Raw genomic sequence first — 21,573 nt, forward strand, 5'->3', positions numbered from 1 at the left:
ATCCAGGAGAATTTCCCCAACCTAGCAAGGCAGGCCAACATTCAAATTCAGGAAATACAGAGAACACCACAAAGATACTCCGTGAGAAGAGCAACTCCAAGACACGTAATTGTCAGATTCACCAAGGTTGAAATGAGGAAAAAGTGTTAAGGGCAGCCAGAGAGAAAGGTCAGGTTACCCACACAAAGGGAGGCCCATCAAATTAACAGCGGATCTCTCGGCAGAAACCCTACAGGCTAGAAGAGAGTGAGGCCCAATATTCAACAATCTTTTGTTGTTGTTGTTGTTGTTGTTGAGACGGAGTCTCGCTCTGTCACCCAGGCTGGAGTGCAGTAGCCGGATCTCAGCTCACTGCAAGCTCCGCCTCCCGGATTTACACCACTCTCCTGCCTCAGCCTCCCAAGTAGCTGGGACTACAGGCGCCCGCCACCTCACCCGGCTAGATTTTTGTATTTTTTTAGTAGAGACGGGGTTTCACCGCGTTAGCCAGGATGGTCTCGATCTCCTGACGTTGTGATCCACCCATCTCGGCCTCCCAAAGTGCTGAGATTACAGGCTTGAGCCACCGCGCCCGGCCTCAACATTCTTAAAGAAAAGAATTTTCAACCCAGAATTTCATACCCAGCCAAACTAAGCTTTGTAAGTAAAGGAAAAACAAAATCGTTTGCAGAGAAGCAAATGCTGAGAGATTTTGTCACTACCAGGCCTGCCTTACAAGAGCTCCTAAAGAGAGCACTAAACATGGAAAGAAGCAACCAGTACCAGCCACTGCAAAAACATGCCAAATTGTAAAGACCATCGATGTTATAAAGAAACTGCATCAATTAACGGGCAAAATAACCAGCTAACATCATAATGACAGGTTCAAATTCACACATAACAATATTAACCTTAAATGTAAATGGGCTAAATGCCCCAATGAAAAGGCACAGACTGGCAAACTGGATAGAGTCAAGACCCATCAGGAGACCCATGTCATGTGCAAGACACACACAGGCTCAAAATAAAGGGATGGAGGAAGATCTACCAAGCAAATGGAAAGAAAAAAAAAAAAAAAAAAAGCAGGGGTTGCAATCCTAGTCTCTGACAAAACAGACTTTAAACCAACACAGATCAAAAGAGACAAAGGAGGCCATTACATAATGGTAAAGGGATCAATTCAACAGGAAGTGCTAACTATCCCAAATATATATGCACCCAATACAGGGGCACCCAGATTCATAAAGCAAGTCCTTAGAGCCCTAAAAAGAGACTCAGACTCTCACACAATAATAATGAGAGACTTTAACACCCCACTGTCAATATTAGATCAACAAGACAGAAGGTTAACAAGGATATCCAGGACTTGAACTCAGCTCTGCACTAAGCAGACCATTATAATAGACATCTACAGAACTCTCTCCACCCCAAATCAACAGAATATACATTCTTCTCAGCACCACATCATACTTACTCTAAAACTGACCACATAACTGGAAGTAAAGCACTCCTCAGCAAATGTAAAAGAACAGAAATTACAATAAACTGTCTCCCAGACCACAGTGTAATCAAATTAGAACTCAGGATTAAGAAACTCACTCAAAACCATACAACTACATGGAAACTGAACAACCTGCTCCTGAATGACTACTGGGTACATAACAAAATGAAGGCAAAAATAGATGTTCTTTGAAACCAATGAGAACAAAGACACAACGTACCAGAATCTCTGGGACACATTTAAAGCAGTGTGTAGAGGAAAATTTATAGCACTAAATGCCCACAAAAGAAAGCAAGAAAGATCTAAAATCGACACCCTAACATCACAATTAAAAGAACTAGAGAAGCAAGAGCAAACGCATTCAAAAGCTAGCAGAAGGCAAGAAATAACAAAGATCAGAGCAGAACTAAAAGAGATAGAGACACAAAAAACCCTTCAAAAAAAATCAATGAATCCAGGAGCTGGGTTTTTGAAAAGATCAACAAAATTGATAGACCGCTAGCAAGACAAAGAAGAGAGAAGAATCAAATAAATGCAATAAAAAATGATAAAGGGGATATCACCACTGATCCCACAGAAATACAAACTACCATCAGATAATACTATAAACACCTCTACGCAAATAAACTAGGAAATCTAGAAGAAATGGATAAATTCCTGGACACATACACCCTCCCAAGACTAAACCAGGAAGAAGGTGAATCTCTGAATAGACCAATACCAGGCTCTGAAATTGAGGCAATAATTAATAGCCTACCAACAAAAAAAAGTCCAGGACAAGATGGATTCACAGCCGAATTCTACCAGAGATACAAAGAGGAGCTGGTACCATTCCTTCTGAAACTATTTCAATCAACAGAAAAAGAGAGAATCCTCCCTAACTCCTTTTATGAGGCCAACATCATCCTGATACCAAAGCCTGGCAGAGATACAACAAAAAAAGAGAATTTTAGACCAATATCCCTGATGAACATCGATGCAAAAATCCTCAATAAAATACTGGGAAACTGAATCCAGTAGCACATCGAAAAGCTTATCCACTGCAATCAAGTTGGCTTCATCCCTGGGATGCAAGGCTGGTTCAACATACACAAATCAATAAACGTAATCCATCACATAAACAGAACCATCACAAAAACCATATGATTATCTCAATAGATGCAGAAAAGGCCTTTGATAAAATTCAACAGCGCTTCATGCTAAAAGCTTTAAATAAACTAGGTATTGATGGAACATATCTCAAACTAATAAGAGCTACTTATGACAAACCCACAGCCAATATCATACTGAATGGGCAAAAACTGGAAGCATTCCCTTTGAAAACTGGCACAAGACAAAGATGGCCTCCCTCACCACTCCTATTCAACATAGTGTTGGAAGTTCTGGCCATGGCAATCAGGCAAGAGAAATAAAGGGTATTCAACTAGGAAATGAAATCAAATTGTCCCTGTTTGCAGATGACATAATTGTATATTTAGAAAACCCCATTGTCTCAGCCCAAAATCTCCTTAAATTGATAGGCAACTTCAGCAAACTCTCAGGATACAAAATCAATGTGCAGAAATCACAAGTATTCCTATCCACCAATAACAGACAAACAGAGAGCCAAATCATGAGTGAACTCCCATTCACAATTGCTTCAAAGAGAATAAAATACCCAGGAATCCAACTTAAAAGGATGTGAAGAACCTCTTCAAGGAGAACTACAAACTACTGTTCAACAAAATAAAAGAGGATACAAACAAATGGAAGAACATTCCATGCTCATGGATAGGAAGAATCAATATTGTGAAAATGGTCATACTGCCCAAGGTAATTTATAGATTCAATGCCAATGCCATCCCCATCAAGCTACCAATGACTTTCTTCACAGAATTGGAGAAAACTACTTTAAAGTTCATATGGAACCAAAAAAGAGCCCATACTGCCAAGACAATCCACTTCTTCTTTTTGGCCAGACCTGGATGACAGTTTATTACTTAAAATTGAAAAGAGGCCAGGCATAGTGGCTCATGCCTGTAATCCCAACACTTCGGGATGCCAAGGCAGGCAGATCACTTGAGGCCAGGAGTTCGAGAACAGCCTGGCCAACATGGTGAAATTCCATTGCTACTGAAAACACAAAAATTAGCTAGGCATGGCGGCATGTGCCTGTGGTCCCAGCTACTTGGGAGGCTGAGGCAGGAGAATCACTTGATCCCAGGGAGCGGAGGTCACACTGAACCAAGATTGCACCACTGCACTCCAGTGAGACTGTCTCAAAAACAAAAAACAAAAAACAAAAAAGGTTGAAAAGAAGCAAAAGCAAAAGTATCACCTTTCTAATGAATTTATGAGCTGCATATTGACTGCATCTGTCTTAGAATTTTGCAACCAGGCCAGGCACAGTGCCTCACGCCTGTAATCCCAGCACTTTGGGAGGTCAAGGCAAGTGGTCCGGAGTTCTTGAACTCTTTGAGGTCAGGAGTTCAAGACCAGCCTGACCAACATGGTGAAACCCCGTCTCTACTAAAAATACAAAATTAGCTTGGTGTAGGGGTGCATGCCTGTAATCCCAGCTACTTGGGAGGCTGAGGCAGGAGAATCGCTTGAACCAGGAGACGGGTTGTAGTGAGCCGAGATCATGCCACTGCACTCCAGCCTGGGCCACTCCATCACAAAAAAAAAAAAAAATTGCAACCAGAAAGGCTATAATAAAGGCATTGGTTTCTTTAGTGCATATTTTGATAATTAAAAAAAAAAAAACTAATACGGAAAAGGGAACTCAAATATTTTTTAAAGTATTTTTCTATAGGAAAAGACTAAGGAATAGACATAATGCTGACAAAGGGGAAGACTAAGCTGTTTCTTTTCTCTGGTTTATAGGCCTATGCTTATTTATTTATTTATTTTTTACTATTGAAACCAAATGAGATTATTATACATTGATTTTATGTTTATTCTCTATAACTAACATTCCTATATATACCTGTTTACTACAGATATTCTGAGTCAAGTTGTGATTATGACAGAGTGAAGAAGAATTATTTTGAGACAGCTGCTTTTGATGACAAATGATTTATAGACATAAAAGTAACAGTAGAAAAAGAGAAGTGATAAAGTCAGTCCTATGTTTCACTATTACAAATAAAGGAAAAGTATTTGCTTAAAAATAAATAAATGAATAAAAAGAAAAAAAAAATTATTTCTTAAAACCCACCCTGGCCACTTGACAGGCAAACTGAGGTCTGGGGGATAGAAAAAAAAATTACAGTGTACTTAATATTAGTGATATGTATTTTTCATTTCCCTAGACATCTATACTCAACAGGGAGAGTTTTCATGTTTTAATAAGAAATTTAAAAGTCACAGAACAATCATAATTTTTCCCATTATTAAAATCACTTTGCATGGTTGCAGCTTGCAGGTCACTTTTTAAGGTCCCAAACTATCATGCAAATTGAGGACTACCTGTTCAGTGTAAAGGAAATCTCCTCTGAAGCATCTCTTGAAGAGTAAAAATGACTTAAGGATAATGTGATTACCTACCTGTAATTCCTCTGCTGTGGAAACATCTAGTCCTGTTAGATCCTGTATTCTCATATTAATTCGAGACACCACAGGGTTTTCATAGCCAGAGAGCCAGGCACTAAGAATAAGAATAATACTAGTTTTATTGATAATGTTTCATTACATGGAGACTAATAGCTGTTATTTTGAAAGCCATAATATTTAATAAATAGGACAATAAACCTTTACTGACAGCATTTAGTTCATTTTCTTGCTTACTATCATCTTTATGAATGGATAATGTAATTTTTTTTAATGTCACATTCTACTGTTAGAGGTTGGGAAGGAAAAAACTAATTAAATTTATCATAACACTTCTATGAAAACAGTTGGATTAATGTAAGGAGGCTACATTGAAAGCCACCTACATTGAGAACTTCAAAAAATTCTTCAAAAAACCATACCAAACAAAACAATGTTCCTTCCAGGTAAGGTATAGGAACTGACTATGGTGGAAGTCATGGGGTCTTTAGCTTGATCTACATAATGCTAATATTTTGTAAGAAAAAAATTCTGCTTACTGCCTAAATTTTGAAAAGGTACCCAAACACACCTACTGAAGGATGGACAATTATAGCCGTTGGTAAGGATGTGAAGAAACTGGAACCCTCATACATTGCTGATGGGAATGTAAAAGGTGCAGCCACTTTGGAAAACAGTTTGGTACTTGCTCAAAATGCTAAACACAGCTACCAAATGACCCAGCAATTTACTTCTAGGTATATATCCAAGAGAAATTAAATCTTATGTCCATACAATAACTTGTACAGAATTTTTTATGGCATCATTACATATAATAGCCAAAAAGTAGAAATAACCCAAATATCAATTTATCAATGGACACATAAAATATGGTATATCTATAAACTGGAATATTATTGTGTCACAAAAAGGAATAAAGGTACTGGTGAGGCACAGTGGCTCATGCCTGTAATCCCAGCACTTTGGGAGGCCGAGGTGGAAAGGTCACTTGAGGCCAGGAGTTTGAGACCAGCCTGGGCAACACAGTGAGACCTCAACTCTACAAAACATTTTAAAAATTAGCTGGGCATGGTGGTATGCACCTGTAGTTCCAGCTACTCTGGCAGCTGAGGCAAGAGAGCCGCTTGAGCATAGAAGTTTGAGGCTGCAGTGAATTATGATCACACCTCTGCACTCCAACCTGGGCAACACAGTGAGACCCTGTCTCTACATACCTGGATGGAACATCATATTAGGTCAAGCCAGATAAAAAGGCCACATGTTATATAATGCCACTTCTATGAAGTATACAGAAGAGGCAAATCCATAGATAATAGAAAATAGATTACTGGTTGCCAGGGGATGGGGCTGGGGGGAATGGGAAATGACTCCTAATGGGTACAGGGATTTTTGACAAAAATGTTCTGGAATTAGACATTGGTTATAGTTGCACAAGGCTAAAAACCACTGAAATGCATACTTTAAAAGCGTGGATTTTATGATATGGGAACTACATCTCAATTTTAAATGGTACCTCCAAATTCAACTATATCCCTTTTTCACATATGCTTTTAACCAGTCAATCAGTCCTTCGCTTTCTTCACTTCTCCTCTCACTGAGCTTTGATTCCATAGCTCATCATTTATAACAACATTCTTTCTAAATGCCTAAACTCAACTGTCTGGCAAAAACAATCCTGGATAAATCTCTTTTCTCCAAGCTTATATCTGTGTCACCAAACCCTACTGGAGAAAGTCATGAAATAGGGCAGATATGTCCCACTAAAAATTCACGAATACCACCTTCAAATGGGCTCTTCACTTTTACTTCCTCTTCCACTCTGTACCCTAACTCACTTCAGCCTCTCCCGTCACTCAGTAGATAATGTATCTCCTACTTCAGAGGAAATAAACACCTTTACAATTAAAAATTATTTCTCCAACTCTGTATATCCCTCCAGTGACCAATCTTTCTTTTCCCTCTTCAAGCTAACTTTGTCAGATTCCTAATCTCTGAACTCACTGTACTCTAGCTTTAGTCACTTATATCACTCCCTCAAAATTGCTCTTGCTAATGTTACCCATAGCCCTATTGTGCTTCTCAATCTAATGACATTTTTTCAATTCTCATTGTATTTGTTCCTTTGGTAACATTTGTGACAACACTCATCCTTTTGGAAACTCTCTCAAACAATCATTCTCCAGGCATTCCTCCAGTGTCTCAGGCTGGTTTGTCTTGGTCTCCTAATTTACAGCCTCCAACACTATATTCTGCCTCCCTCTCAGGACCGCAGCAACATTTCCTCAAGAATGTATTTCCTCTAGCCCTAAGGCTAGTGAGTATGCTCTTCTCTCTGCCCAGAATATTCTTTTTCATTTTTGCAAAATTAAGACTTTGGATATCACCTTAGTTACCACTTGTTTAGAGGAGCTTTCCTTTACTTCTCCCCCCCTGCCAGACGAAGCCAAAGCTTCCAGAGGCAGACAAAGGAAGCGAGCAAGCGTGAGAGAGCGAGCAAAAGACAGTGTGTGCGCGTTTCTTTAACAAGAGGAAGACATGGAGAAGAAAGAAGTTTTTACTAATCCAACATGAAACTAACACGACAAACAGGGTGGATTCTTAGATGAATCTAAGGTTTATCCCATATTACTAAAATTACTTGCTTGGTGATCTCTTGCAAATTTTTTGGGACTGGCTGAGTATTACAGAATTCCTCAGTGTAGCAAAAATGGGACGAATCAGTGTTACTGTTGTAAAGAATACAGCTGCTTAAGTATATTAAAAATTTTTGGCCGGGCGCGGTGGCTCAAGCCTGTAATCCCAGCACTTTGGGAGGCCGAGACGGGCAGATCACGAGGTCAGGAGATCGAGACCATCCTGGCTAACACGGTGAAACCCCGTCTCTATTAAGAAATACAAAAAACTAGCCGGGCGAGGTGGCGGGCGCCTGTAGTCCCAGCTACTCGGGAGGCTGAGGCCGGAGAATGGCGTAAACCCGGGAGGCGGAGCTTGCAGTGAGCTGAGATCCGGCCACTGCACTCCAGCCTGGGTGACAGAGCGAGACTCCGTCTCAAAAAAAAAAAAAAAAAAAAAAAGAATTTTTTTCTTCTAATTCTGCCCCAAGTTCCTGGTAGCACTAATCTGGTGTATGTCAATGTACCTGTCTTTCCTGCCTGGCACTTTTTGATGGATGTCTGAACTTTATAAGGAACCAACCAACTACTGACTTGATTTTTACAGGTAATTGCAATGCTAAATTGGCAAGTATTCTAATAAAGCTTCGAACTAAATGCCTCATGAACAAATTGTTCCTATTCCGTCCTAGAACCTATCACCCACAGAGAACCTGTCTTCTGATATCTTTAACTTCCCTCCCTGCTACCAACAACTTTTAAATATCTAGTCTTACCATTTCCTCTTGTACTTTGGTGGAATCATCGTCCTTCAGCCTTATAGAGGCAGACTTTCTATCTAGGCTTTTGATACTATCCTTTCTAACTCTAGATGCCTTACTCCAGCAGTTATTGCCTCCCTTTTATCTTTAATCTCCTCCTTGTCAATGCTTGCTTATTGAAGTCTCCTGCTACCAAAAAAAAAATACCTTCACTTTAGCCATTCTAGCAAATTACCACTCCGGTCTTTCACTTTACTCCTTTAAAACTGCAAAAGCAAGAAATGCTTATTACATTCCACAAATGGTCATGGGACACTGGTTATCTACACGCAAAGAAAGAAGCTGGACTTCTGCTTCACATTATATTAAAAAGAATTACTCAAGATGGATCAAAGACCTAAATGTAAAAGCTAAAATTATAAAAACTGTGGGAAGAAAACACAGGAGCAATCTTTGTGACGTTGGACTAAGCAATGGTTTAGCTATGACATCAAAAGTACAGGCAACAAAAGGAATAAACAGGACATTATCCAAATAAAAACCTTTTGTGCTTCAAAGAATAACATCAGGAAAGTTAAACAGGATAGGCATGGTGGCTCAAATCTGTAATCCCAGCACTTTGGAAAGCCGAGGCAGGAAAATCGCTTGAGTTCAAGACCAGTCTGGGCAATCTAGCAAGACCCTGTCTCCACAAACAAAGTTTAAAAATTAGCCAGGCATGGTAGTGTGTGCCTGTAGTCCTAGCTACTCATGATGCTGAAGCGGAAGGATTACTTAAGCCCAGGAGTTCAAGGATGCAGGGAGCACAATCACACCACTGCACTCCAGCCTGGGCCCCAGAATGAGAACCTGTCTCTAAAAAAATAAAAATAAAAGTTTGTGGTAAAATATATGTAACATAAAATTAGCCATTTAGACTATTTTTTAAATTATGGTAAATATATATAATAGAAATTTTACCATTTTAATTATTTTAAGTGTACAATTCACTGGTGTTAAGTACATTTACAATACCTTGCAACCATCAGCACTATCCATTTTCAGAACTTTTTCATCAAAACCAAATAGAAAACTGTACCCATTGAATAACAACTCCCATCTCTCCCTCCCCAAAACCCCTGGTAACCCTCTATTCTACGTTCCGTCTGTATGGATTTGCCTATTCTAGGTCTCTCCTATAATAAGAATCATATAATGTTTGTCAATTCTAGCTTATTTCACTTAACATGTGCTTTCTTTTTTTTCTTTTTTCTTTTTTGGAGACAGGGTCTCACTCCAGTTGCCCAGGCTGGAGTGCAGTGATGCAATCTTGGCTCACTGCAGCCTCAACCTTCCAGGCTCAGATGACTCTTCCACCTCAGCCTCCCAAGTAGCTGGGACTATAGGCGTGCACCACCAAAATTTTTTGTATTTTTAGTAGAGACAGGGTTTCATCATGGTGACCAGGCTGGTGTCAAACTCCTGGACTAAGGCAATCTGCTTGCCTCAGCCTCCCAAAGTGCTGAGATTACAGGTGTGAGCCACCACACCCAGCCAACATGATTTTTTCAAGGTTCATCCATGTTATAAGCAGGGTATCAGAATTTCGTTTCCTTTTTTAAGGCTGAATAATATTCTGCTATCTATATATACCACATGTTTATCCATTCATTTGTTGATAGACATTTGGGTTGCTTCTAACTTTGGGCTATAGTGAATAAATGCTGTTATGAAGATTGGTGTGTATCTGACTCTTTGCTTTAAATTCTTCTGGGTATGTACCTAGAAATAGAATTGCTGGATCACGTGGTAACCCTAAACTTTTTGAGGAGCTGGCAGACTATATTCCACAGCAGTGACACCACTTTATATTCCCATTCCTCACTGCCTTTTAAACTACTGCTTTTAGGAAAAAAAAAAAAAAAAAATCTAATAACCTCCCAGCACTTTGGGAAGCCAAGGCAGGAGGATCGCTTGAGAACAGGAATTCAAGACCAGTCTGGGAAACATAGTGAGACCCTGTCTTTACAAAAAAATAAAAATAAAAAATGAACAAAGTGTGGTGGCACATGCCTATAGTTTCAGCTACTTAAAGGCTGAGGCAGGAAGATTGCTTGAGCCCAGGAGTTCGAGGTTGCTATGCCCATACCACTATACTCCAGCCTTGGCAACAGAACGAGACCTCATCTCTTAAAAAAACAATGGAACAACAACACAAACCTTTAATTCCAGGAGTGGCCATGAAAGTCTACCAATTAAGTACTGGTTAAATAATAGGTTATTTCTAATTTTTCTCTATTATAAACAATATTGTAACAAAAATGCTGTGTCTATATCTTTGCACACTTGTGGGAGTATCTCTGTAGGATAAATTCCTAGATGTGGAATTGCTAAATGACTTTTACATTTTGATAAATGTCAAACTTCCCTCCAAAACAGTTGCAATGATTTACACCTACCCATTTCATAAAACCCTTGCCAGTTTCAATCCTTGTATTCTCTGACAATCTTAGCAAGGCAAAAATATTTTAATGGTTTAAATTTTTTAAGTTTTTATTTGCACTTCTTGTTATATCATAACATATCTCGGCCAGGCGCAGTGGCTCACGCCTGTAATCCCAGCACTTTGGGAGGCTGAGGCGGGTGGATCTCTTGAGGTCAGGAGTTCGAGACCAGCCTGACCAATATGGTGAAATCCCATCTCTACTAAAAATACAAAATTAGCTAGGTGTGATGGTGCATGCCTGTAACCACAACTACTTGGGAGCCTGAGGCAGGAGAATTGCTTGAACCCGGAGGCGGAGGTTGCAGTGAGCCGAGAGCACGCCACTGCACTTGAGTCTGGGCAACAAGAGCAAAACTCCATCTCAAAAAAAAAAAAAAAAAAAAAAAAACCCTCAATGAAGGGTTTGAGTCTTAGCAGTTAAAGCCAATGTTGATTGTAGGTTAAAAAACAAAAAACTGTCAACCTGTCATCTTAATTGTAGTTCTGTTGTAATCACTACAGAGGAAAATGAATTCTTGATGCATGGGAAGTTATTTAATTTGGCTTTCATGTAAAATCCCCTCCAAAACATAGTAACACTCCCTTTTTTTTGAGATGGGGTCTGGTTCTGTCACCCAGGCTAAAGAGCAGTGACCCTATCTTGGCTCACCTTCCACCTCCAGGGCTCAAGCAATCCTCCCACCTCAGGCCTCCCAAGTAACTGGAACTACAGGCATGCACCACCATGCCCGGCTAATTTTTGTATTTTTTGTAGAGATGAGGTTTCACCATATTGCCCAGGCTGGTCTCAAACTCCTGAGCTCAAGCAATCTACCTGCCTTGACCTCCCAAAGTACTAGAATTACAGGCGTGAGCCATCACACCTTGCCCAAAATATATTAAGACTTTCCTTAGTTTAAGAACTATCTTCGGCCGGGCACGGTGGCTCAAGCCTGTAATTCCAGCACTTTGGGAGGCCAAGACGGGCGGATCACGAGGTCAGGAGATCGAGACCATCCTGGCTAACACGGTGAAACCCCGTCTCTACTAAAAAAAATACAAAAAAACTAGCCGGGCGAGGTGGCAGGCGCCTGTAGTCCCAGCTACTCGGGAGGCTGAAGCAGGAGAATGGCGTGAACCCGGGAGGCGGAGCTTGCAGTGAGCTGAGATCCGGCCACTGCACTCCAGCCTGGGCGACAGAGCAAGGCTCCGTCTCAAAAAAAAAAAGAAAAAAAAAAAAAAGAACTATTTCAAGTTATTCATCTGGATCCCATCCTTAACAAACCATTACTGCTAATCTGTCTTCATTATTATAGACATATCAGGTTATCTAAAAACTCAGCTCTGAATTTACATTGTAACATTACTAAAAATTCAGTGGAGATCATTATACTGTAATGTATTTTAACTGTCCATTCTTCTAGGACCTGGAAGTCTTACTCCTGTGTTAGATTAAGTCTTAAGAAATCCAGAGGTTTTTCTTTCTAGTACTCAGTGCTTTAAAACCATTTGAAGATCATTTATCTTTCCTATAACTGTAATTGAAAATGTAAACTAATTATACAGTGTTTTTCCCCATAAAACACAATTTAGTGCCAGGAGAAAAAAGAACTATTTCTTCAGATAACTTTATATGTGTCCTTTTTTTTCCATTAAAAATTAGATAGCCCAAAGTATCTTCCTTTTGGCTTTAATGACAGGACCTGAGGCCAAAGCTGCACGTTCAATTAGAGTAACATTTCTATGCTTTTTTCCTTTCTATTGAGTTTCTGCTGTAAAAAAAAAAAAAAAAAAAAAACTTTATGCTTTTGTAAAATATCACTAGAATGCACACAGTAAGGGAGCAACATTCTTACACAGCAAGACTACACTTCTAATATGTGAGTAAGGAAGGCACACTGAAGTAGACAAGACCGTTTTGGAGGTTTTGGAGATTGTTACAAAACCTCCAAAGAAAAATGTCAGTAATATAATTTGAACATGATCACTACCCTTCTTCTTCTAACCCGACACATCCATAAAAATATTCTATGATTAGCTAATCTAAAACCACTATATTTTATTTTTTTTACAAAGGCAAAAGATAAGTCACACCCTAAAATGCCAGTAACAGAGTACAAAATTTCCAATAATTCTTCTCTAGGTGCTTGGTTAACAAAGGCTAATAATCTAGACTGGGAATTCATCCAGTCCCTTTGCTTCTTAGTGGGAAAATTATACTATAACACTGTACATCCACCCATTTCAGTTATCTCAGTCTGAGTACCACAGTTCAACCCATTAGAGGGCAGTGTTGTTAAAAGTTATGCCGTTAAAAAAAAAAAAAAGCTGAATAACTCAAAACTTTTTGTATTTGTTTATATATATAATACTCTAACACTAATTTGCTCCTTAGTAACGAGGTAAACAAAATCATAAGCCAAAATATCATATTTATGATATATTTAAGGCCAGGCATGGTGGCTCATGCCTGTAATCCTAGCACTTTGGGAGGCCAAGGTGAGAGGATCACTTGAGCCCAGCCAGGAATTCAAAACCAGCCTGGGCAACAAAGCAAAACCACATCTCTACAAAAATACAAAAATTAGCTGGACATGGTGGTGTGCACCTGTAGCCCCAGCTACTCAGGAGGCTGAGGTGGGAGGATTGCTTGAGCCCAGGAGGTGGCGGCTGTAGTGAGCCATGATTGTGCCACTGCACTCCAGCCTAGGTGACAGAGTGAGACCCTGTCTCCGAAAGAAAATAAAGTAAAATTATTTTTTATGTTACATTTATGATATCATAAATACCATATTGTAGGAAATAATTACTTCAGAGAAAAAAAATGAAAATCACTTCCCCACCAGAATCAAAAAAGTTTTTCTACCACTCTAAATAGATTATTGTTTATTTGCATAGGTTGTTATTTATATTACTTTAACTAGACTTTATGAGTTCACTTAACTATCTTTTCAGGGCACAAAACTGAATGTTTACATTTCAAAAACTTCAAATTCCATTTCTCTGCTCTAGTCAAAATTATTAGCTTTTCCATTTACAAGCTGTAGTAAATTCTTAGAGTTTTTGTTTTTTAATACCGGAAAAGACAGAGATGATTTGCCAAAAGTTAACAGATGGTCAGTAACATAAGTAAAGCCTTTTTTGGCTGGATACAATGACTCGCGCCTGTAATACCAATACTCTGGGAGGCTGATGTGGGAGGATCACTTGAGCCCAGGAGTTTGAGAACAGCCTAGGCAATATAGTGAAACCCTGTCTCTACAAAAAAAAATTTAAAAATTATCCAAGCATGGTAGTGTGCACCTGTATTCCCAGCTACTCAGGAGGCTGAGGTGGGAAGATCACTTCTGCCCAGGAGTTGGAGGGAGCAGTGAGCTATGATCATGCCACTGGACTTAGGCCCAGATGACAGAGCGAGACCCTGCCTCTATTTAAAAAAAAAAAAAAAAAAAAAAAGCGTTTTGTTTTATGGGGTTTTTTGTTTGTGTTTTGAGATGGAGTCTCGCTCTGTTGCCCCGGCTGGCGTGCAGTGGCACAATCTCAGCTCACTGCAAGCTCCACCTCCTGGGTTCATGCCGTACTCCTGCTTCAGCCTCCCGAGTAGCTGGGACCACAGGCACCCACCACCACACCTGGCTAATTTTTTGTATTTTTAGTAGAGACGGGGTTTCACTGTGTTAGCCAGAATGGTCTCGATCTCCTGACCTCGTGATCTGCCCACCTCGGCCTCCCAAAGTGCTGGGATTACAGGCATGAGCCACCGTGCCTGGCCTGTTTTATGTTTTTTAAATAGCAAAGGAGTTCCAAAAATATCTTGCCAAAAAAATTCTATTTGCTAAAATGCTGGAACAAATTATTACTTCCACTGAAGGTGATGTCATCGCTTAGACAGTTCTCTAAATACAGATATTTGAAATTCCTTTCTAAATCATTCAAAATACAGATGTTCCCAGGCTACAAGGGATTAAACTGACTGACATCAGAACACAAATTTTCTTCCATTTGGCAACTGAGATACCTTTTTTCCTTTTTTTGAGACAGAGTTTTGCTCTGTCACCCAAGCTGGAGTGCAGTGGTGCAATCTCAGCTCACTGCAATCTCTGCTTCCCAGGCTCCAGTGATCTTCCCATCTAAGCCTCCTGGGTAGCTGGGACTACAGACATGCAGCACCACTCTCGGCTAATTTTTTTCTTTTTAATTTTTTGTAAATAAAGACAAGGTCTAGCTATACTGTTCAGACTGGTCTCAAGCTCCTGGGCTCAAACCATCCTCTCACCTCAGCCTCCCAAAGTGCTGATATTACAGGCATGAGCCACCATGCCTGGCCTTCTAATGCTAGTAGCTAAATACCTTCTGCTGTGATTTATAATATGTAAGAATGGTTGTACCTTTCTCAAAAATTCAATAAAACTGCTTGAGCCACAAAACTAGAATATTTAAAAAATAGGTTTGAAATGTTTAGAAATATTTAGTTTTTTTTTTTTTTTTTTTTTAAGTGTATAGATCACTTTCCTACAGTGATTTATTTTGACTTATTGGCAACAGTCCATTGACTGTGGGCTGGATATTTCTTCAAAAGGGCCATTGTATATATAGAAAATTTCCAAAAAACAGTCTCCCAAAACATTGAATTCATGAAATTTTTTTTTTTTTTTGAGAGGGAGTCTCACTCTGCCGCCAGGCTGGAGTGCAGTGGCACGATCTTGGCTTACTGCAATCTCTTCTCCCGGGTTCAAGCCATTCTCCTGCCTCAGCCTCTTGAGTAGCTGGGATTACAGGTGCGCCACCACACCCAGCAAATTTTTGTATTTTTAGTAGAGATGGGGTTTTACCATGTTTGCCAGGATGGTCTTGATCTCCTGACCTCGTGATCCACCTACCTTGGCCTCCCAAAGTGCTGGGATTACAGGTATGAGCCACCACTCCCAGCTGTAATTTTGTTTTATATGCTTCCTAGAAGCATGCAAATCTAGAGAATTTAGCTATTTACAAACTTTATGACAAAAAATGTGTAAAACCATGCAATAATCTGATAAAATCTGTAACCATTTATTTTTTATTTTTTTAAAGGGATTTTTGTAGATATGAATTAGGTTCTGTAACAGAATGGCAAATTAGCTTAATGTAAAAATCGGGTTAATTACAATGTTCAGAAGCACTGTAAGTCACATATCAAAACATGTCTATGCAAATTAGTTTCTGCAAATCCTTACTATTAGTGTTCCTTAAGGATAACTGCTCCTGTGATTAAAATGAAAGCATATTATGGCAAATTTAAATTTTCTTCATGTCTTCTAACGGGGTTCAGGACACTCTACCCTAAAATACGGCACTGTATCATTTGAGCAGAAGCAGAAGGTCTCTCTGACCTTCTCCTATTCTTTTCCCCTTAAGCAGACCACAAAAGAATTCTCTGGGCTGGGCGTGGTGGCTCACACCTGTAATCTCATCACTTTGGGAGGCTGAGGTGGGTGGATCACGAGGTCAGGAGATCGAGACCATCCTGGCTAACATGGTGAAACCCATCTCTACTAAAAATACAAAAAATTAGCCAGGCAGCGGCGGGCACCTGTAGTCCCAGCTACTCGGGAGGCTGAGGCAGGAGAATGGCGTGAACCCGAGAGGTGGAGCTTGCAGTGAGCCAAGATCGCGCCACTGCACTCCAGCCTGGGAGACAGAGTGAGACTCCGTCTCAAAAAAAAAAAAAAAGAATTATCTGACTTTCCTCTCGAGCAGTATAAGACTTTCAATCCAGAAGTATCCTCTCTCCACCTGGAGGAAAGGAACATCCTTATCCTGAGACACAGAGATACCAAGAAGTATCTGAACAAACAGGCTTTGCTAATTTCCCCCTAGTTTATTACCATTAGATCATATCCTCTTTGTTCGTCATACTTCTGCATGACTATCCACTCATCAAACCTAGCATAAAAATACACAGGTTTCCTCCTCTGGGGAGAGGGCATTGCTAAACAGAAAGCAGCAGAAACCTTGGCAGAGGTAAATGCCCCTGTCTGACAGCTTTGAAGAGAGCAGTGGATCTCCCAGCACAGAGGTTGAGATCTGACAACAGACAGACTGCCTGCTCAAGTGAGTCCCTGACCCCTGAGTAGCCTGAGAGACAACCCCTACTAGGTGCGGACCGACACCTCACACCTCACACGGCGGGGTACACCCCTGAGACGAAGCTTCAAGAGCGAGAATCAGACAGCAACACTCGCTGTTCCGCAATATTCTATCTTCTGCAGCCTCCACTGCTGATACCCAGGCAAACAGGGTCTGGAGTGGACCTCAAGCAAACTCCAACAGACCTAAAGCTGAGGGTCCTGACTGTTAGAAGGAAAACTAACAAACAGAAAGGACACCCACACCAAAACCCCGTCAGTACGACACCATCATCAAAGACGAAAGGCAGATAAACCACAAAGATGGGGAAAAAGCAGTGTAGAAAAGCTGGAAATTCAAAAAATCAGAGTGCATCTCCCCCTCCAAACGAACACAGCTCATCACCAGCAAGAGAACAAAGCTGGACGGAGAATGACTTTGACAAGTCAAGAGAAGCAGGCGTCAGTCGATCAAACTTCTCAGAGCTAAAAAAGGAACTACGTAATCAGCACAAAGAAACTAAAAACCTTGAAACAAGATTTGACCAATGGCTAACTAGAATAACCAATGTAGAGAAGTCCTTAAAAGAACTGACAGAGATGAAAACCGTAACATGAGAACTACGTGACAAAAGCACAAGCTTCAGTAACCAACTCGATCAACTGGAAGAAAGAGTATCAGCGACTGAAGATCAAATGAATGAAATAAAGCAAGAAGAGAAGTGTAGAGAAAAAAGAGTAAAAAGAAATGAACAAAGCCTCCAAGAAATATGGGATTATGTGAAAAGACCAAATCTAAGTCTGATTGGAGTGCCTGAAAGTGACAGGGAAAATGGAACCAAGTTGGAAAACACTCTGCAGGATGTCATCCAGGAGAACTTCCCTAACCTCGTAAGGCAGGCCAACATTCAAATTCAGGAAATACAGAGACCACCACAAAGATATTCCTTGAGAAGAGCAACTCCAAGACACATAATTTGTCAGATTCACCAAAGTTGAAATGAAGGAAAAACTGTTAAGGGCAGCCAGAGACAAAAGTCGGGTTACACACAAAGGGAAGCCCATCAGACTAACAGCAGATCTCTCGGCAGAAACTCTACAAGCCAGAAGAGAGTGGAAGCCAATATTCAACATTCTTAAAGAAAAGAATTTTCAACCCAGAATTTCATATCCAGCCAAACTAAGTTTCATAAGTGAAGGAGAAATAAAATCCTTTACAGACAAGCAAATGCCTAGAGATTTTGTCACCACCAGGCCTGCCCTACAAGAGATCCTGAAAGAAGCACTAAACATGGAAAGGAACAACAGGTACCAGCCATTGCAAAAACATGTCAAAATGTAAAGTCCATCGATGCTAGGAAGAAACTGCATCAACTAGCGAGCAAAATAACCAGCTAATATCATAATGACAGGATCAAGTTCACACATAACAATATTAACCTGGCCGGGCGCGGTGGCTCAAGCCTGTAATCCCAGCACTTTGGGAGGCCGAGACGGGCAGATCACGAGGTCAGGAGATCGAGACCATCCTGGCTAACATGGTGAAACCCCGTCTCTACTAAAAAATACAAAAAAAACTAGCCGGGCGAGGTGGCGGGCGCCTGTAGTCCCAGCTACTCGGGAGGCTGAGGCAGGAGAATGGCGTCAACCCGGGAGGCGGAGCTTGCAGTGAGCTGAGATCTGGCCACTGCACTCCAGCCTGGGAGACAGAGCAAAACTCCGCCTCAAAAAAAAAAAAAAAAAAAAAAAAACAATATTAACCTTAAATGTAAATGGACTAAATGGTCCAATTAAAAGACACAGACTGGCAAACTGGATAGAGTCAAGACCCATCAGTTTGCTGTATTCAGGAGACCCATCTCACATGCAGAGACACAGATAGGCTCATAATGAAGGGATGGAGGAAGATCTACCAAGCAAACGGAAAAACAAAAAAAAGCAGGGGTTGCAATTCTAGTCTCTGATAAAACAGACTTTAAACCATCAAAGATCAAAAGAGACAAGGCCATTACATAATGGTAAAAGGATCAATTCAACAAGAAGATCTAACTATCCTAAATATATATGCACCCAATACAGGGGCACCCAGATTCATAAAGCAAGTCCTTAGAGACCTACAAAGAGACCTAGACTCCCACACAATAATAATGGGAGACTTTAACACCCCACTGTCAATATTAGACAGATCAACGAGACAGAAAGTTAACAAGGATATCCAGGAATTGAACTCAACTCTGCACCAAGCGGACCTAATAGACATCTACAGAACTCTCCACCCCAAATCAACAGAATATACATTCTTCTCGGCACCACATCACACTTATTCCAAAATTGACCACATAGTTGAAAGTAAAGCACTCCTCAGCAAATGTAAAAGAACAGAAATTATAACAAACTGTCTCTCAGACCACAGTGCAATCAAACTAGAACTCAGGACTAAGAAACTCAATCAAAACCACTCAACTACATGGAAACTGAACAACCTGCTCCTGAATGACTACTGGGTACATAACAAAATGAAGGCAGAAATAAAGATGTTCTTTGAAACCAATGAGAACAAAAATACAATATACCAGAATCTCTGGGACACATTTAAAGCAGTGTGTAGAGGGAAATTTATAGCACTAAATGCCCACAAGAGAAAGCAGGAAAGATCTAAAATGGACACCCTAACATCACAATTAAAAGAACTAGAGAGGCAAGAGCAAACACATTCAAAAGCTAGCAGAAAGCAAGAAATAACAAAGATCAGAGCAGAACTGAAGGAGATAGAGACACAAAAAAAAAACCCTTCAAAAAATCAATGAATCCAGGAGCTGGTTTTTTGTAAAGATCAACAAAATTGATAGACCGCTAGCAAGACTAATAAAGAAGAAAAGAGAGAAGAATCAAATAGACACAATAAAAAACGATAAAGGGGATATCACCACCGACCCCACAGAAATACAAACTACCATCAGAGAATACTATAAACATCTCTACGCAAATAAACTAGAAAATCTAGAAGAAATGGATAATTTACTGGACACTTACACTCTCCCAAGACTAAACCAGGAAGAAGCTGAATCCCTGAATAGACCAATAGCAGGCTCTGAAATTCAGGCAATAATTAATAGCCTACCAACAAAAAAAAGTCCAGGAGCAGACGGATTCACAGCCGAATTCTACCAGAGGTACAAGGAGAAGTTGGTACCATTCCTTCTGAAACTATTCCAATCAATAGAAAAAGAGGGAATCCTCCCTAACTCATTTTATGAGCCATCATCATCCTGATACCAAAGCCTGGCAGAGACACAACAAAAAAAGAGAATTTTAGACCAATATCCCTGATGAATATCGATGCAAAAATCCTTAATAAAATACTGGCAAACCGGCCGGGCGCGGTGGCTCAAGCCTGTAATCCCAGCACTTTGGGAGGCCGAGACGGGCGGATCACAAGGTCAGGAGATCGAGACCAGCCTGGCTAAATACGGTGAAACCCCATCTCTACTAAAAAATACAAAAAACTAGCCGGGTGAGGTGGCGGACACCTGTAGTCCCAGCTACTCGGGAGGCTGAGGCAGGAGAATGGCATAGACCCGGGAGGCGGAGCTTGCAGTGAGCTGAGATGCGGCCACTGCACTCCAGCCTGGGCGACAGAGCGAGACTCCGTCTCAAAAAAAAAAAAAAAAATACTGGCAAACCGAATCCAGCAGCACATCAAAAAGCTTATCTACCATGATCAAGTGGGCTTCATCGCTGGGATGCAAGGCTGGTTCAACATATGCAAATCAATAAACATAATCCAGCATATAAACAGAACCAAAGACAAAAACCACATGATTATCTCAACAGATGCAGAAAAGGCCTTTGACAAAACTCAACAGCCCTTCATGCTAAAAACTCTCTAAAAATTCGGTATTGATAGAACGTATCTCAAAATAATAAGAGCTATTTATGACAAACCCACAGCCAATATCATACTGAATGGGCAAAAGCTGGAAGCATTCCCTTTCAAAACTGGCACAAGACAGGGATGCCCTCTCTCACCACTCCTATTCAACATAGTGTTGGAAGTTCTGGCCAGGGCAATCAGGCAAGAGAAAGAAATAAAGGGTATTCAATTAGGAAAAGAGGAAGTCAGATTGTCCCTGTTTGCAGATGACATGATTGTATATTTAGAATACCCCACTGTCTCAGCCCAAAATCTCCTTAAGCTGATAAGCAACTTCAGCAAAGTCTCAGGATACAAAATCAATGTGCAAAAATCACAAGCATTCTTATACACCAGTAACAGACAAACAGAGCCAAATCATGAATGAACTCCCATTCACAATAGCTTCAAAGAGAATAAAATACCTAGGAATCCAACTTACAAGGGATGTAAAGGACCTCTTCAAGAAGAACTACAAACCACTGCTCAGTGAAATAAAAGAGGACACAAACAAATGGAAGAACATTCCATGCTCATGGATAGGAAGAATCAATATTGTGAAAATGGCCATACTGCCCAAGGTAATTTATAGATTCAATGCCATCCCCATTAAGCTACCAATGACTTTCTTCATATAATTGGAAAAAACTGCTTTAAAGTTCATATGGAAGCAAAAAAGACCCTGCATTGCCAAGACAATCCTAAGCC

The 21,573-nt window shown here is 40.3% G+C and overlaps 1 protein-coding gene across 3 annotated transcripts in view; it reads right to left on the reverse strand.

Annotated features, from left to right (window-relative positions):
- The window catches only part of LOC105466027 (prolyl 4-hydroxylase subunit alpha 1), a 101,889-nt gene that overhangs the window by 15,543 nt on the left and 64,773 nt on the right, over positions 1-21,573 (reverse strand). For all 3 annotated transcript variants that reach the window (XM_071068776.1, XM_071068775.1, XM_071068774.1), the window contains exon 10: positions 5,005-5,108. In XM_071068776.1, the coding sequence (XP_070924877.1) occupies positions 5,005-5,108 (104 nt within the window). The remainder of the gene's footprint in view (positions 1-5,004; positions 5,109-21,573) is intronic.

This window comes from Macaca nemestrina, chromosome 9, assembly GCF_043159975.1.
Source record: "Macaca nemestrina isolate mMacNem1 chromosome 9, mMacNem.hap1, whole genome shotgun sequence".
In the NCBI taxonomy this organism is placed as follows: domain Eukaryota; kingdom Metazoa; phylum Chordata; class Mammalia; order Primates; family Cercopithecidae; genus Macaca; species Macaca nemestrina.